This window comes from Neolamprologus multifasciatus, chromosome 12 (assembly GCF_963576455.1).
Source record: "Neolamprologus multifasciatus chromosome 12, fNeoMul1.2, whole genome shotgun sequence".
Classification (NCBI taxonomy): domain Eukaryota; kingdom Metazoa; phylum Chordata; class Actinopteri; order Cichliformes; family Cichlidae; genus Neolamprologus; species Neolamprologus multifasciatus.
The window spans coordinates 14,301,250-14,320,413 of record NC_140450.1 but is presented as its reverse complement, the minus strand read 5'-3'; the positions used below and the strand labels follow the sequence as shown (position 1 = coordinate 14,320,413).

Here is a 19,164-nt window from a genome sequence, read left to right as displayed (position 1 = left end):
GGGTCAGCAACGATATATAACGCATATATAAAATAACAATGCCAAGAAAATATCCACCACACATCTGTTGCTAGGTTTGGACTTCAGCACGTCTCTTTGACCATGCCTACATTCCTAAATGCACTGAGTGGCTGCTATATCATAGATATGATACCTATTATTTTATATTGTGATAAATTACATAATTGTGTTTACAAGTACACCCAACAACATCCTCCCTTCATCTTACTTAAGTGGTCCAGGATTTTCTGATCAACTCCTTTGAGGAGTGATGTAATAATGCATCTGTAGTGTAGCAGGCATGTTTAAAAGAGGACTTGTACAACAGATAGCAGGTGCACATATTTAAACACTTGACATTTGAGGTGAATATGATCACTTATTTTCTTGTTCAGGGATAAAATAAAACAATGAATATATGAAGCTAGAGCCAAAATTCGGCTTGGCATAAAGATTAGAAATAGGGGAATGCAGCTAGCTGAGCACCCTCCAAAATTCACCCAAATCCCAGCTCAGCAGCTGATTAATCTCATTCATCCTTTCTAAAATGTAGGAGCAAAATAGCAACATCACAGTGATGGATACAGTCACACTAGCTGTTAAGGTAATTAACCCATCTTCTGGCTGCAGCTCCAGATGGATAGAGATGACAGCAGCAGTGGTCTTCTCATCCAAGATCTCTATAAGTGAAAACGCATACCTCCTAAAATGCAACTATTCCATTATGCAAGGCAACATCCTCCACTGTTCTAATCAAGTGTAAACCTGGAAATTAACAATAACTTGGAGAATTTTTCATCTCAGGCCATAAGCCACAAGAAAGTTGTTAAGTCATCAAGGGATGTAAAATGCTGCCAAGAAGCAGGCTATCCTCAGCTGGTCTTTTATGAGCCAACTGCCAGTAAAACGGATTTCAAGCCAATTAAGCTATACCATTCTCTCTCTTTGAATCCGTGCCATCAGTCTACACACACTGACACCTCGGCATGACATATACCCAGAATAATGTTAACGGAAAAGAAGAAAGACAGAGAAAAATATCTATAAAAATATGGGGCTAACACCAAAACCAACAGGGAAGAAGAAAGACAGGCAGGCAAGGGACTGTTTCTGACTATTATCAAAGTGTTGCGGTAAAACATATGGCGTATATAGCATCACAAATTAGATCCTGAAAGGACACTATGACTCATGAGAGGACTCCTTTTGCAAGAAAAGCGGGTCACAAGAACCCGTGAGAGGAGAAAAAGCTGGAACGAGGCAGTATGACCATATAGAAACATCGAAATCTCACAGCGGCCATCCTGTCCCCTTCCCAAATTTGCTGAACCTGATACTGGGATACATTAGGTTAGCACTGGAGGTCCCAGTGCGGCTATTACCTGACTAACTCAACATCGCAGTGCTGCCAGCCAGACATACACAGCCTGTCCACAGCACAGAGCAGCTTCTGTTAGCGGGCTCCTAACGATGGACTCATGTTCATGCCCTGGCTCTAAAAGGGAGTGAACTCGCATACAGGGCGTGATTTTTAAACTAACTTAGCGCTTCGTTATTCAGATGGCTGCTTGGCTGTTCAACCTAGCTGATTAATTGTTCTGTTCTATTTCATCAGATAAGGCGTTTGGAGCCCATAAAGCACACCTCTTAAAATATACAGAGCATTTAATCAGACTGAACAAGCATCTAAGAAGTCTGGTGTAGGAACAAGACCATCCACATTTGTCAGAAACATACACCTCAGGCTTATACCTGCAGCTTGACAAAGTTCACATGGGCCCCACTGTACACTTTTTGTGCTTACCATGCTGTTCACTTGTGTGAGAAGCTGCCGGAGGAAATCCCTGAGTCTGCTCATATGTAGGCAGGTGTCTTTCTGCGTGTCTGGACTGTCAGCCTGGCCCCATGCCACTGCTTTGTCCAGCCAGAACTGTATCTCCTGGTCATTCAGCAATGGCTCTTCAGTTTGCAGGGGCTGGCTCAGTGGCTGCTGCTCAGACATTTGGCTGCTGGTCAATGAAAATTTACTGAGGAGCTAAGAGTGGAAAGATAAACAAAAAAAAAGGTCAAACCCAAATATTACACAGAAAGTATCTTATAATTTGTTCTTTATAATTTTTATTGGTACTTTCATTTATCATATTTTTACATTTATGATCTTGACTTTGTGCAATGATTTAAAGTATATTAGCAGAATCTCTAAATGTTTTAAAGAAATTCTGTTTTGTATTGTGGAACTGGGCCACCCAAGACACTTAACCTGTAAACAGTGTTGAACTGTTTTAAAATGATTGCTGTGCATTTTGGACATACAGACCCAGAGGGATTATAAGCATGCTCATCTCGTTCATTTCATACTAATCCAGTGATCATTAGTCAGCTACATTAAATATTTCAAACCTTGAATAGCTAAACCAACATGGTTTTTCATGTTTTAAAGAATAAAATACCCTGGACAAACCTATATGATCCCAAAGATGCACAGTACACAATGTGATTTTGTGAGACAGGGTAAACAAAAATGGAAAACATTTTTCTTTACCTATGGACAGAAAGACCAGAGGCAGTGTTACATAAGTGAGGTGTACTAAATATACATTATGTGCTGGTATTGAAGTTTACAACCAAGTGACTTCTTCAGTCTCTGAAAAGGTCACTTGGGTGATTGGATGATTTTTTAACATGACCTGTTGAAACAGATCATCAAAAAGGTGGTTTAAGTGACTTTCAACATGGTATGGTTGCTGTCTGAGATTGCAGTTAGTCTGAGATTTACTAAACTGCTGATCTACTGGGATTTTTACTGGGTATCCAAGCTATCAGTCTGTCACAGACAGACGACTATTCACACTCACATTCACACCTATGGGCAATTTATCAATTAAGTTAACCCCACTAAATACATGTTTTTGGACTGCAGGAGGAAGCCAGATTACCCGGCGAGAACCCACACAGACAGGGAAAGAACACGGAAACTCCTTTGAAACCAGAACCTTCTTGCTGTGAGGCAACAGTGCTAACCACCACACCAATGTGCTACCCTGTATTTAAAACATTAATCCAAATATATCAGTTAATAATTTCAATCTGCCAATGTTATTGCTGTGCTCTTCTTTAATATGTGTTCCAAATCTTTGTAGCACAGGTGGCACAGGGGGATAATCCAATAACAGGCTGCATTTACAACAAGCAGAAAATAAATTGAGGCAAATCCGATTATGATAACCTCTCGGCGATCAGGCCTACTCACACACACATTCATGACAACCTACTGAAAAATAAACAGCACATTCTTCACCTTTTATGAAGACGGAGAGAGAAAAAACGTGTGTGGGGTGTGCGTGTGTGTGTGTGAGGATGTGTTTTATGTCTGTAAATAGCCTGCTGAGAACGGTGTGTGTATTTGTTGTTTTTTGCCATAATGACGGGTCTGCATGGGACACCACAGAGTTGTGTTTTATGATCACGTCGTTACACACGATTTGTTTAATGTCTTGCCATCATCTCTGCTGGAAAGCCCCTATGGCTCACTGATGTGAATATATAAATACTCATTTTCAGGCAGGAAAAAAACCCCAGACCAAATTAGGAACAAACACCCCTTGTTGACTTGTGTCTAAGGGGCTCCATTTTTCAGTAAAGTAGAATTGAAAAAGAACTACGTGCTTAATAACTAAAAGTAACAGACGATGTCACCCACAATTTCTATCACACAGGCAGCTACCTGTGCACAGGAACATGCTAAAAACTGTGGTCACACAAAGTTGTTGGTTCAAATGCATGTCAGAAGAAATATGTACATCCACAAACACACTCGTCAGCAGCTCTGGTGTTGGCTGAACACATTTTGGAGCAGGAACGAGATGTGACTGGTCAAATATTTTCTTTGAAGATTTGTTAAACTAAGCTTGTGGACTTTGGGTTACTCTGCGTTTGCTGTTCCAATTATGAGATTGTTGACATTATTTCAGTATAATCAAATCAGTCAAACATCACTTCTGGCAAATTTACTTCTGTATGCTCAAGTATGTCATATTTAAAAACACTTGGAATAACTGAGAAGGGCTGTCACAATAATAGTTTTGTTAAAGAGTTTAGAATAACAAAGTAATGCATTTATTCATTTTAACCAGTGTAGACAACGCAACAAGGGCCATGGAGTAACTTAATAAGTGGAAAATTATGTGAATTATATGCTATTACTTTCACCTCACCAACTGCAAAATGTTCAACTGTGCAAAAAGGCTTATTAATTGGGTTGCAACAAAGCATTCTTATACTTAATATATTAGCTAGCAAACATCTTCATTCATCTGTAATTCGCAAAGAATTACTAAAAAAAAAGGCCATGCTTTTTTTGCAGCTGAAAACTAAGTGGAAACCAAAGAGAGTTTGGTACTGACAATCCATTAATCTAATTTTAATTTCAGCAACACATCGCTACTTCCCAAAATGATCTATTAATAATAATAATTACACCACCAAAATCATTACATTTATTGTAAAACACAAAATAAAGGCAGGTACTCCCACAAATTGAGCTGTACCTGTCAGTTTCCAAACACAGAAGCTCAACGGCTTTAATGCAGTAACTACGCCACACCACATGATGTCAGTATTTCTGCCGCTCTGCACTTAGGTACACATGCTAAAAGGTTGTCACTTCAGTGTTAACACACAGAATAACTTCGAATTACAACTCCTATGCCAATCAGTTTCATACTGCTGCATGAGCCCAGCGCTGATTTTCTTCCTTCGTAGCCCGCAACTCAGCTGTATATCAGCTGTTCACTAATTAACTAAACCACTCTACAGTTACACGTCAATTTGCTCCAGTAGTTTCAAATTACGACTTGCCTGTAAATGAGACGTATAGCCGTTAGACTAAAATCTCCACGGAGCAGATGTCAACTGTATCCAATCATTCTTTATGACTTCGGAGAAGAAGGAAACCTATTTGTGACTCGATGAAAACAAACTGAACTTCCCTCTTCAACCGGGGTTCCGCGTATGGAAGAAGACAATTGGCTGGGCTCGACGTCATCCGCGAACTTCCTCTCCGCACTGCCAGATGGGAAATTGAGTCATATGGCTGAACGCTAAAATATTATCTGATAATGGCCTCGGCACACTGCAAAGACTGAAGTATGAGCAATGTTCCCTCTAATTTTTCATGTGTCTGAGCGAACACACAAATTCCCTGAGCAGTCTCTTGGACCACTGTAAGCAACATTAGACGTGCACTGTGGTCACGCCAGCATCGAATCCATCCAAGTTACATGGTTTATTAGCATTTTTAGCATATTTAGCGTTTACATTTATGTTAGACTTCTTTTAATTAACTGCTTTAGCCCACTCACAATGAATATTTAAAAAAAAAAAAAAATCTCGTTCATGACCTGTGCAGTATGTTAACACTACTGGAAGTAAAAATAACATGAACTCCAATTTTGAAAACACAACTTTCTTTTCTTTTTCTTTCTTTTTTTTTTTTTTTTTTTTTTTATAAAGCTCTGACTTGTATTATGAGTATGAGTCCGTGGTCTGGGAGAGAGTCCTGTAACTCTCTGTCTGCAAAATACAGCATATAATGACCAATGCTGGGCAATTAATTATATAGTTACCTCTTCAAAAAAGTAACTGAGTTTTGCAAACAAAGTTTTTTGCAGCTGTTTACCTAAAAAATAAAATAAATAAACATTGCCACACAAATTATTTGTGCCACTCTAAAAAATAATTTCTGTCCACTATGAGAGAAAGGAGAACAACAGCCAGATACCTGCAGGCCTGACAACAGGAGATGTATCACTCCTGTAACATTCAGTAGTCGCCTCATTGTTCCGACACACACTACGAAACTATTGACTACACTACACACTAACTGCACAAGACAACACACTAACTTTAGACCCCAAACACGCTACACATTGCAAATCTCTCACATCTCAAAACACTGCCATCACTCCTAAAACTTTCCCCCTTCCTAAACATCTAAATGCCATGTTGCCATATCATTTTTTGATTGGTCCACATGGTACATTTTTGAACCAATAGGAAACGGGAGGGGAGGAGGAGTTTGAGTAGGGTTTTGTTTTTCCTCACAGGTGGAGAGTGCTTTCCAGTGCTTTCCTTATAAAACGCCGTTTTTACCGTTTCTTCTCAGTAAATATAAACAAAGATATTATTCAGGAAAAACAAACAAACATTGCATATATTTTTTTAATCATAACTCTGGTTTTACGTTGCCTATCAACCAGGGGCGATTCTAGAATCAGAGCTTTGGGGGTGCTGAGCACCCAGAGAGCTGCCCAGCCAGGCAAGATAAACCTGTCTCTGTCAGTCCCTGCGTTCTTAAATGTTGTCCCGAGTTCTCTCTGACTGTCACTTTGGTGCATTTAAACCCCTGTTCCTCCCTGTCCTCATCGTCTGTTGTATTCATCTCCGTTATCAGTCATCATAATTTTACCATCTCTGTGCAAGTCTGCAAATTTCTTTATTAAATCATAAGATTCTTAAATTCATCAAGTCTCTCTGTGCCTGGGTCCTCGTCACAAAACATGACATCACTGTTTTGTACATTTTAACACAATTTAATCCCCACATTTGTGAAAGAAAAGCAAAACACTTTTTCGAAAGGTCTGTAACAAAACCATCAAATCTGATAAAGGTTATTTAAATGCTGCTAAAGAAGAATGGATTGGAATAAAAAAAATACATATCCTAACCTTAATTACTGGGTGAGAATAATGAATGATGCTCATAGTGAGTAAGAAGTAAACTGAGTGCATTTTTTGGACAGAGATTCACTTTTAATGTGTATGTATAATATAATACAGATACATAAAAAAAACTCCCAAAACAGAATAAATTGTTACAAATAAATTATTACAAAAATATTAATAAAAACTATAAAAATGGAGGCAACTTTGCCTGTGGTAGAATGTATGCAATGTGTACAATGTATGCAGATACTAATTTTACTAATTTAATAATACTAATTTTCTGTTGTAAGATTTATGAGTTTCATGCTTTCATAGTGGTACTTAGGAGAGCTTGACATTTTATCAGGTGGTACACACTGTAAAAAGTTTGAGAAACACTGATAAGTGTATGTGTGCTTTTGGAAAACATTTAAAGCTGCTGTACAGAATCTTTGAAACAAGCTTAAAACATTTTTAGAATATAAACAGAGCATCTGCTTGTCTTTACAGCTCCTCACTCCACCAGGGCTGTTTGGCACTTTCTGACAGTGTGCAAATGTGATGTACATACTGCAGCAGTCATACAGACAACTGGATGGTCCAAAAGTTGGCCTACCTATTACTGGCTGAGGTTTTAGAAGAGTTGTGGCTGAACCACATAAAAATATACCATTGATTTTAATCTCCCCAATCAATAATAATGTTATGTTGGAATGTTGTTAAAGAGGGTCAAAAATGTTTCAACCCAGTTTGTTTTGCAGATTCTGTATAGCAGCTTTAATATAGGGAGGACACAACTTCCAGATTGTGTGAGTTTCTGTTTTGCCTGTCACTGTTCCCTGTCTGTTTTCTTACCTGGTTCTTCCTGACCTTGCCCCTTCTCCTCACGTTCCCTCTTTCCTCTCTCCCTCTTTGGACTGACAATCATACACAAATAGATTGTATTCAATTAGATGAAAATTAAATTAATATGAAAAAATACTATTAAGATCACTAATAAAAAACGTCCTCTCTCAGTGTACTTTCAACCAAAAGGCAAATAACCAAACCACATGAACCTCTAATAAAACATATAAACATTGAAACACTGATCCAACATTATTCTTGATTGACGGGTCATTTGATTTTACACTTTTACCTGAATGTGGCTCCTTTTTTTTGAAAAAACTTCCTCATATCCATTATGAACCTGGCTGTCTCTCTGTACGCGCACACACACACACACAACAGGAGTTATAAGGTTAATGGGCATTCAGTCAGTTAGCTAGTTAGTATCCATTTAAAACAGGACAGTGGTAACAACTTTAGGCTACGGAAAATTTAAAGTTTTAGATTTTTAAATAGGCTGTATACATTTCAATGGGAGGAACAGGACGGTGAAATGTCGCTGAATTTACTACAGAGCAGGACGGATTGTAGGGTAGAAAACATTGTCGGAAAACACGTTTTCAACACTGCAGGTTACCTGGTGTAATGTTTTTCAGTTAAAAAGAAACATGGTCTGACTCCTACCTAACTATATAAAGAGTAACTGAAGGTTAAATGCAGCTAATATGTCCTGTTTTAAGCCAGGCACTCACACCTCCGCTCTGCTGTGTCTCAGCCACCATCGCTCTGGCAGCAAGCGCTAGAGCCAGAGCAGGGGAGAGCTGGAACAAACCATTTTGGGAGGGGGGGGTTATCTATACTTTTGTTATTAAAATGTTACATCTCAAACAAGTACAGTACTGTATGCTTTTTATATTTTTAGTAGTGTGTTACACAAACAGCAAATATTGTCAAAAAAAAGTAAGAAATCTTTGGGGGTGCTTTGATTCATTTTGGGGGTGCTGAAGCACCCCCCAAAATGGGCTAAAATCGCCCCTGCTATCAACACAATTTAAAAACTGGTATAAAGTCCACACTTTTTCCGTCAATTGTCCCAATCACATCTCCAATGGTTGTACACGTTGTAGTTAACGTGGCTTCACTCCACATCAGCCGCTTTGCTAGCTAAAACACCGGAGTGGGCACATAAAGACCTGTCATAGCCTGTCAACGATGTTGATTAGCTGCATAGATATGAATGTGAATCGCATTATTGGCTGGACTATGGGATAAGGTGGCATCGTTCTGATCCCATACTGGAACAGCCAGTCACTTACTAACACTGAAAACAGAATTGCTAACGTATTTATTTTAATTTCAATTCAGGTTAGATTTTTTTTTTGTGTGTTTGAAGGTTTAAAGTGGTATGCATAAAGAGTTACCAGTGCTTCACGAAGAAGTAAAGAAAATAGTAAAGTAAAGGTTTATTTGGATATTTTGTTAATGTAAGTCATTTACAATGAACCTATAGTCAGAGAAAAAATAGGACCTTTTCTTCTGTTGAAGAAGTAGAGGAGGCTGCAAAAATGTTAGGAATGTTTGAAAGTCTTGCATAATATAACACCATTATGGTTTGGTTGGTTCTCTGATTATTGTCATAATAATGCCTTACTTGTGTTGTTTATTTATTTATAGAACAATTACAGAGCAATTTTAAACATCATATCCTGACCAAAGTGATGAGATGCTGACTGATTACTAAGAGGATGTGAGTACACAAGCTAAAGTCTTGACACAATAGTATTTAAGGGAACAGACCAATAAAAACAAAAAGTGAAAAATGAAAAACAAAGCCTGGCGGTCATGCTGTTTGATTTAACTTAATGAATTCCATGTGATTTCCAAATTGTTATAAATTATAATTGCATGTGATCTATTGTGTTTTCACACTGTCATTTTGTCATAATTTGTTTAATCTAATCATTTGTTTAATCTAGCTGTTCTTGCTTTTTTTTTAAAAACCGTATCCGCTCATTAGAATCCTGGAACAGTGACTCTGTTGTCTGACTATAATATGACAGCACGTCCACTTTTGAAAATATACATCTTTTCCATGCATATCCTTACATTCTCATCTGAGTGTACACATTTTCTTCGGGTTAAGGGTCCACAAGGTGAAGCAGAGTGCGTAGCATGGCCAGGAATTCAGGGGTCCCAGAGTGTGTCCCTCTGGGACCCAAACCCAAAACTGTGAAGGGTTTCTAATCTGCATAGCTCAAACTGACAAATCACCCAGAGGCTCCAGTCAGACCCAGAGCAGCCTAGCACTCTGCACCAGGAAACGGTTGTTTAAACATACGCAATACATTGTGGGAGTTCATGCATGTATGTCTGTGTACATAAGCACTGATCCCAACATTAGAAAAAGAGCAAAATGTTGGTATTTGAACTCCTTGCAACACGACTTGTGCATGTGTGTATGTGTGGCCCGGTAACGGTTAATGTAAGCCTTTAATGCTGAATATTCAAGTACAAGCTATGGAATGTGTGCACACTAGTAAAGCTATGCAGTGTGTTTGATTTGGGAATATGTTTAAAGTGGTTTAGTGGCTCTACATTAGACTTCAGAATTTCTGTGGTAGGAAAGCCCAGGCCTGTGGTTTTTGTGCAGATGAGTGTAAGCTATAGTGGGTGTGTGACTACAGGTGTGTGCGCTTATTTAAGTATGTATGTTCAATAGCTTTAAAATAATGCTGAAATTGTAGGTACAGGCTGTGAGATGTAGCTATCTATCTTACACATTTAAGTATATAAATGTGTTTCTAATATTGGGATCTGCTAACATCGAGAAAAAGCAGCAGTTAAAATGATAAGCCACCACCACAAGCTTGCCATCAGCTCCACCCTCGTTGCCTGCTTGGGCCAGCATGTAGGTCAACCGGTGCTTGATCACTCCACATGCATTGTGGTGTGTGTGTGTGTGTGTGTGAGTCTTGTAAAAACATCAGACTATGGGTTTGGAACAAGGTCCCTGGCAAAACTCAAAAAAACTAGCGAGAGAAGGAAAGAAAAACCACGGCAAAAACTTTAGAGAGTGTGGTTTGATGCCCAAAGTGGAAACCCACACGCTGATGTTTTTTGTGTGTGCACGCGTTTATGTATGCGGCTGTGGGTGTGTGTTGCGATGCTTATGCTTGAATGGGCACATATATGGATTCTAGAAGAAATGTAGTGTAAACCACGTGTGTTTTTCCTGTACTGCTACTCTGTGATTATTACAGAGCCAAGAGACGGGTTGTCATGCAGCGGAGCAGCAATTCATCCATTTGCTGGTGTGTGTATGTTTTGCGTGTGTGTATGTTTGCTTTCATGCTTGGAACGGAGGCCTGATCACAGCCAAATGGGCAATTGTGCCAGTGGGATCTTATTTCAGCATCCAGACACAGTTTGGGACACTAAATAAATAAAAAGGATAAATAAAAATTAATGACTACTATTGTGTTGACCTGTAGAAACTCTGTGCACTCTCAAATTCCCAGGTTCACCATCTCAATTACAATATCGATATCACTAACAGTAGTCCTATTAGATCATTTAGGAAAACATAAAGACACAAGATAGAACATAGCCAAACTGTGATGCTGGAAATTAGAAATGCAACTCCCACCCCAGTGAAAAAAATATTAAGCATAAATAGAGTTTAGGGAAAGGCAAAGCATGTGATGAACAAATTTTTCAAGTTGTCTTTTTGACCTTGTGGTTTGGCCAGAGAGAGATGGAGCCAAGTGAGGAGATTGGATATCAATCTCTCCCAGGGTCACTGGGACCAGGAGCTGCACAGCTGCTGACAAATTAGTTCTGATCCAAACCAATGCTTTTACCAGTTCTGGTCCAAACCAAAGCTATTACAAACCTGGCTCTGCCACCGTGGCTCTATACGACTTGCATTTCTCACTAAACCATCCACCGATGCTGCTCTGTTATATGGCCAGCTTCTGTGAGTGTATTCATGTGGAAAATATGATGGCTAAGATAAAGTACATTTTTAATTTCATCATTTAAGAAAACAGGGATTATTCTTTTTGCATTTGTAAAATAAAGTGAAGAAAATGAGATATAAGCTAATCTTGTATGGTGAAGTTACGTATAAATCAAGAAGCCTTGAAAGTTGTACTTTATTTGAAAGTGTGTTTACAACAAAAAACCACGGAAAAGACAAATTTCCCAGCATCTCAAAGGTGTTGATTCCTCTGTGATAAAATTTACCATAAATGATCACAGCTGGGCTTTATCAGGAACTCGTTAAGGTGAGGAAGGGGAGGAAGGAAAGAGACATTTAAATTAAAACAAAGGAATGTGCTGTTTAAAATCTTCAGATCTGTTTGGGCTTAACTCTGATGTCTGGCTTTGAGGAAACACAGAAGGAGGGGGCCAAGGAGAGAGAAAGAAAGAAAAAGCTCCTTTTTTTAAAAAAGAAAAAGGAGTAACTGTTAGAGGTGTCTCCTGACATTGGGCAGCTCTCCTTCATTAATGGATCAATGTCTCAAAAAAGTGTTAGTCTGTAACTGCATGTCTGGTGGTTTTACTTTAATGTGCATTCAATTATTAAGGAAAGTTGGGACAGGCTACAATGCCAATAATGTCTTTTGATAGAAATAAGTCTATTTTAAATGTACTAGTCTAGTTTAACTCCAGCAATTTTTATTTTTGTTATCTTCTCTTTTCATTTTCTTTGAAATGAAGTAGGAAGAGTTTGCTGGGTTTAAAGGTATCGACTCCATATGCTTTGGTGGCTTTGTTTCAGAAGGAAGAGCAGATTGTCCCCGGCTACTCACGGGACCCTCAAGTTGCCCTCATGTGGGAGTGTATGTGTAAATGTTACACAGGGTGCTTGCATATAGAAAAAGTGTTTGCATCAATCTATGTATGATTAGGTAAACAAGGCTTAAAAAAAGGGGGAAAGGAACCAGCCAGTCTTCCAGCACCCTGTCAGCTCCTATTAGCACTGTCTTTTACTTAGATTGCTGTTTGCTCACCTCCTGGAGCTCTTCGGTCTGCTCCAAACATGGAAATTCACTGATTAGCAATCAAGGTGTTTATGCTTGTATCCAACACTTCTGTTTAGGACAGGGACAAGCTATCTAACTATCCTTCATTGGTCTAAGGCCTGGTTCTTTTATAGGGTGCTTTGTGAGAACAAAAAACACATTTGTCAGCCAGTGAGTATGAATTTCTAGCAATTTCCAGCAACTGCTACCTGACGAGACTGCATGGAAACCACTTTCCTACAAGTTAACCATGTTCCTAAAACATATTCTTTATCCTCCTTTTTTTTCCTCTGAGGCCAAAACAAAATCATGTGATATTAAATAAGACTTAAAACTTAAGACTGAGGCCATAAGTGCGTTAAGAAAGTGTCTACAGAGGTCATAGATCAAGGGAGCAAACTGAGAATATTTGCATAGAAGTCTATAGTTTGTAGCTAGAGGAGATGCTCCCTGCTGGACGTGATAAAGAATGCAGCACTAAGCCTTTTCAGATTTAACTTAATTTTTTTAAACTCAAGAGCTGTGCCCACGATCTGTCTCACAACTGCATTAAAATGTTTTCAAAAGGCACCAAATTCACAAACATATAGGGAGGTCACGCTCAGTAAGTTGAAGTGTCCTTTAAACTCTGCTGTAGGACACAAAAATGTTAAAAAGCAGAAAATGAAAATTTGTCAAGCAGAAGGAAATCAAGTTCCACTGCCTTGGTGCAAACAGTCACAGAAAAAGTGTTTCAAATTCTGCCTAGAGGAACACACCTCACACAACCCTTCTCACGTCTTTCAACTGCAGACACTATAACACATGTAATAAGGTAAAATACGTGGCATCGAATAACCTTACAAATATACAAAAATGTATTTACTCTATCCTATTCTCTTGTTCGTGGACAAACACATGTAGTCACAAGGGTACACACTTTATTGGCACTAGTAGGCATTTTAAAGTATTTTTCTTTATTGCTTTGAGAGGAAGCTGGGGATTGGCTGAGAAAGGGTGAGTGATTCTGGGACCAATGTATACACCATCACACTATCAGGCATGCATGGACACACAAATACATACTTTCTACAGTGAAGTGAACTTGAATACTTACAGGAACTTTGCATGAGGTTGTAAGTATTTACACAAATGTTTATGTTTGAATGTATTCATAGAGTGCTTTTTTGGTACTGTGTGCGTTTTTTTATGACATGTCCTTGAAGTCTCGCATCTCTTTTAGATTGAAACCTCTACATAAAATGTAGAGGTTTCAATCTACTTTTGTCTGTACCTCTGCCTTTCTCTCCTTAAAACCATACTTACCCAAAACCTCCTCATCATCTCTCTTCCCTTCACCTATATGTCCACTGAAGTCTCCTCCAATCACTGCCCTTTCCCCCTTTTGGACACTCTCTTTCACTTCATCTGATTTACTCCTGAATAGCTCTTACTCTGCTGACTGACATCCAGCTTGTGGGGCATATGCACCGATATCACCCTTTCAGTTTCCTGCTTCAAACTCATCATCCTGTCTGATAGTTTCTTCACCTTTATTCACATCCTGTTACTTCAAGATTATACCTGCTCCATTTCTCTTCCTATCTACACCATGGTAGAACAGCTTGGATCAACCTCCAATGCCCACAGCCTCCCTTCTCTCTATCATCAGCCAGTTCTCTCCCTTTAATAGGCTTTTAAAGTCCCTACTCTCCCCTCCGCACTCCTGCCGTTCCTTCTATTGCTGCCTTCCACCGGCACCTTGCTGGCCAACAGCACCGGAGCCGCTCATTGTTAAACCAGGTCCCAATTGATCCAATATGGAAATCTCATTCTTGATGATGTAAATGTTTGATCTGGCAAAGACTTTACGCTGGCGCTTCCTGACGTAACTCTTCCCATGGGCTTAGCTGAAAGTCAAAATTTGCAATCAGTTAGTTGAAAAAAAAGCAAGAAATCAGCACTGAAACTCTGGCAGCTGTCATGTCTGACATCTTTAGCTTCTAATTGCCCCTCTCAATGTCAAATCCAGAAATGTACAAACTTTCTTTGAACTCCACAATTTGTGTTTCAAGCCCAGAAATTCTCTAAGCAAAGTTTAATCCATGTTTGATTGATTGAGTTTAAAACAGTACATTATAAATATATTCATTATTGCAGTGAACACTTTTAACTATTTATGTAAGTCGGATCACTAGTTTAACAAACATGAGCTAAAAGTTGATTGTGCTGTTGCCAAAGCTGGAATCACTCCTGGCTCTGTTGAGCCCCTAAAGACTCCACTTGAGCTAAAAATGACAGCAACACAACTTTGTTCATGTCATTCATTCATCGCCTAAAATCAACAAGCTGATACCAGAGACTTGTGCGCATTTTTACCATGACACGCTGTACAGTCCACACACACATACTCTTGAATTCATACCGACGCAATTACCGCACACACACGCATACATACACACCTGCTTTCTATTAGTCCAGTAGATTGCAGGGAAAATGAGTGGGAGTGTTAAACACACACACATCCATCTATCTGCCCCTCTGTCCACAATAATTACACACTTCCTGCTCTAAAAACCTTCTCCAACAGCTTCCAATCTAAGTTTGAATGTGCATATGTAGGTGTGTGTGTTTGAGGGGTTCGGTTAGCAGATGCGTAAGTTTGCATCGCTTCATCATTAGCAACACAGACACTACAATACTTCAAGCAAATATTTGACTCTAGCGCCTCTAAAATTTTCTTAGGGGTGGCCAGATGAAACCAACTAAAATCTTAGTGTGTCACAACAACACTAAAAACAGTAACAGAAGCTCCCATTTTGTTGTAGGAAAAAAACATTGAACAGTTGTTGTGGTGGGGCGTGGCCTGCGGTGCCATGCAGGGAGGGCGGACGCACCAGCACGGCATCCTTAATCACGTCCGCCAAGTTAAAAACAGGAGGACTCAGGGGTTGCGGGGTTGTGTTGTGATGTTAGATCAATACAATGGCTCAAAACACTGATCCCTGGACCCGCTACTAATACAAGTAGCATCACATTATCCGAATTTTGGTTCTGATTGTTGCTTCCAGCACAAACAACCTCTCAACCTGGTTTCTTGAACATGACAGTGAGTTCATTGTATTCAAATGGCCTCCAGTCACCAGATCTCAATTCTTTGAATGTAAAAGGTGGGTCCAACCTGGTATGATGAACTTGTACCTAACAGAGTAGCTAGTAAGTGTACATGTTCCAAACGATGCAGTTCAACAGAATGGTGCTTTGAGAATGACCACGAAAGAAAATCATTCACACATATTGTATCAAAGAGGAATAAAGCCACCATGATATTATTCAGCGGTTCACTACATTTTTAAGTCTCTGTTTTAGTGTTTTACAATGTTGTGGGGGTTTTTTTTAAGCTAGAAGGAAGCATACTTGGACGAGAAAGTGGTGCACAAGTTATTGGCTAATGCAAGCAAGTTTGGTTTATTAGCTGATTTTACTAATCACTCACATTAACTGAAGTGCGAACGTCTTGTGCCACATAAACACAGCATAAAGCACATTTAGCAGAGGCGAAAAAGCAGACAGCTACTTGGCACAGCTAACTGTTTCAGCCCATGTCTGTCAAAGTGTCTACTTCTCAGAATCCAGTATCCAGATGAATGATTAATCAAAGTTAAAGATTTATTTTAATGATGCAGACATGGGCGATTTAACATGGGAGCCACTTTTACAGCAGAAACAGGCAACACCGGTGGCCATAGCTACTAGCTGCCTGCTAGGTTTCAGCCACATTAGTTCAAGTCACAGAACTGTAACCTTTAGTTATGTTTGTGACTTTTGGAGCATTTTAATACATTTGTGATATATTAAAAAATGTTTTTTCTAAGTCTTTATTCTGTATGTAGTGGCGACTCAGACAAAATTCACAGATATAAATTCTGGTATATAGCAAATGTAACATTGCATTTGCAGGGATGTGATGAAATCAAAACTGAATTGGGATTCATAATATTTTTTAAAAGCATATCATTTTTCTTTAATCATCTATATCTATATGTGTATTTTATTCATCTGTTTCATCACTATTCTAGTTGTTAATCTTTGTCATTAGCTGAGATAACTGAAAGACTGAGGTAGACTTAACAAACTTGACATATAGATGAAGGACAGGATCCTGCTGTCTTTAAGTTTTGTAAAGGAACAAAAGGAGCGTTTAAAGACCGATAGTTAAACAAGTTATGACCTTGTGGTGTGCAAATACTCGGGGGCTCATCTCCACGTATTCATACACTCATATCTGTATATATATTGCAGACCGACTCTCTCCTTCTCTGGGGTCCTCAGAACCTCCTTCCAGCCCTGTTCCTCATTAAGCATCTGTCATGGTGCCAGAATCAATAAGCACACACGGAAGAGAAAAATATTTCTCCTCTCCTCTCTTCTTCTCTTTGTGAATGGGCTGATCATTAGCAAATTCCAAAGTGTTTACCATCATCACCAAGGAAATACCCTCCTCAGATTTACTGTACTTTGAGTAATTTGTAGTCGTATAATTTCCATCTTTTAAAAAAAACAACTTTAAGTCCTCCGCCTTCACACAAAGTGGTGCATATATGTGAAAATCATATGCTCCATTTTGGCATATCATGTCTTTTCTCAACTCTTCCAGACACAGATGAAAATGTTTAGTTGTGGGTTTCTTTCTGTTGCTCTTTCCCTCCTCTGACCCCCCTCCTTCATCTTCAGATGACACATCTGTTTCCATACATTGTTGCATGTTTGCTGGCTGGCAAAGACAAACAGAATTGTTTAAACAAAGAGGTGGGTGGTGTGTGCTCGTCTGGTGTGTGTGCGTGCATGCCACCAGGACTACATTAAACAAAAAGGAAGAAAGGATGACAGCATCCAACCTCAGTTTGTCATCTGCAGTGTAAACGGCCGTACATCACGCTAACATCTTGCATGTGCTCGCAGCAGCCGCACATAGCCGTGTCAACACAGCAGCAGTGAAAACAAAAGGCTGGAAAGAGGGAGCTGGGAAAGAGATGGATAGAGACAAAGGAAAGTTTAGCAAAGAGAAAAACGAGAGACGTCAGATGGAAGCAGAATATTAGCGAAGGAGAAAGAGAGAAGCTGAGGGCAGAATAAATGTTTCCAGTATTAGCGGAAGAGACGAGATTATGGCATGGCTTGGCACCACTCCGTAGCGCTCGTCTGTAACGCAAAGAAAGAGTGGGTGGGTTGTCCACCTCGCAGAATAAATGATGCGAAGGGAAATGGGAGTAAACAACATCAGTCATTATAATTACTCTCATACGGCTACTCCCATCCACCATCAACCATCCTACATCCCTCCTCCCTTCACTCTTTTACTCTTGCTATTTTCCATCTGTCCTAACTTCCAGTCTCTTGACTTGATTACACTTTTTACTCGATTCTCTCTCGCTCACACGCTTCTTTTACCAATCCTCAGCAAAGCATTTTTCTTTTTTTCGGGCAATTTCCAAATTAACCGATCTGTTTCAGGCCTTAGATCTGGGGGGTCTGGATCTACAGAAGTAATATGAGGCTGTGAGAGTTCGAAAAATCAGGAGATAAGCATTTGAGTTGGGGAAAGACAATAGCCAATAACCATAAGCCAGCGATAACAATAATAATGGCATATACATTTCTTAATCAAATAAAGGTTTTGAATTTTGGCTCTGTAGGCGACTATCGTGCAGCAGAAACCTCTGAATGCTGCTGGGTGAATACAGTGGATCATATCAGCTGTTTCTAAGAACTGGATGTGGTTCCCTCGCTGTCTTGGATGTCTCTGCTACTCTGTCTCCCCAGCTCTCTTTCTCTCATTTCTTATATGATTCCTGGAAAGCTGTAGTATGTTGTTTGAAAAATGTGTTCCTGGGCTATTCCAGGATTTTTTTTTAAATGTGGTGGCATATGTTGAACCAAGAACTGGGCAGGGAGGCCCATGGGAAATCAGAAAATTCAATCAGAAATAAATACAGTGTTGAAGATTGGCTGAGAAAACATTGTGGATGATTTATTAGGCAGGGATCTGTGCCCTAATACAGATGGTTATAAAAGTAGCGATGCCCAAGACTTTGGAAATTGTTTTGATTAACTGTTTTGCGTTTTGGACTGTGGAAGAAAGCTGCAGCACCCCATGGAGAGAAAATGCAAACTCCATAGGGAAAAGTCCTCGCCAACCATGAGGTTTGAGCACATTATTGCTGTGAGGTAACAGCGCAAACCACTGCAGCATCATGCCACCCAGATTTCAGTGTAGACCATGTGCTGAATAGCATTTTACCAATGATCTTCACCATGCTATGATACGCTACGTGTTTATTTGATCAGTTTTTGAATTTCTGATAAAAGGGATTTCGAGAGTCGCTGCATTCGTAATTTATTCTAAGGGGCACATTTTCAGCATACACATGTATCATGGCAATCTATCCAACCCAATGTTGTTGAGACACATCACTTCATTTTTTTTGCAAAATCTAATCTAAATTTATATAAGCATAACCTGCTTATCAGTCAGGTAATATCATGGCTTGTGAGGTTAAAGAACTCAAATTTAGAGTGAGGACTCAGAGAGATAAACTAAAGGCAAGTTTTATTAGAAAGCTAGAAAT

At 39.3% G+C, this 19,164-nt stretch overlaps 1 protein-coding gene across 1 annotated transcript in view; it reads right to left on the bottom strand.

The window, feature by feature from the left end:
- The window catches only part of fancc (FA complementation group C), a 35,317-nt gene extending 30,275 nt beyond the window's left edge, over positions 1-5,042 (bottom strand). The window contains exons 1-2 of the mRNA XM_085181199.1: positions 4,858-5,042; positions 1,805-2,035 (exon numbers count right to left, since the gene is read on the bottom strand). Coding sequence (XP_085037325.1) covers positions 1,805-2,002 — 198 coding nt within the window. The 5' untranslated portion in view covers positions 2,003-2,035; positions 4,858-5,042. The remainder of the gene's footprint in view (positions 1-1,804; positions 2,036-4,857) is intronic.
- Between the last annotated feature and the right edge of the window lie 14,122 nt (positions 5,043-19,164).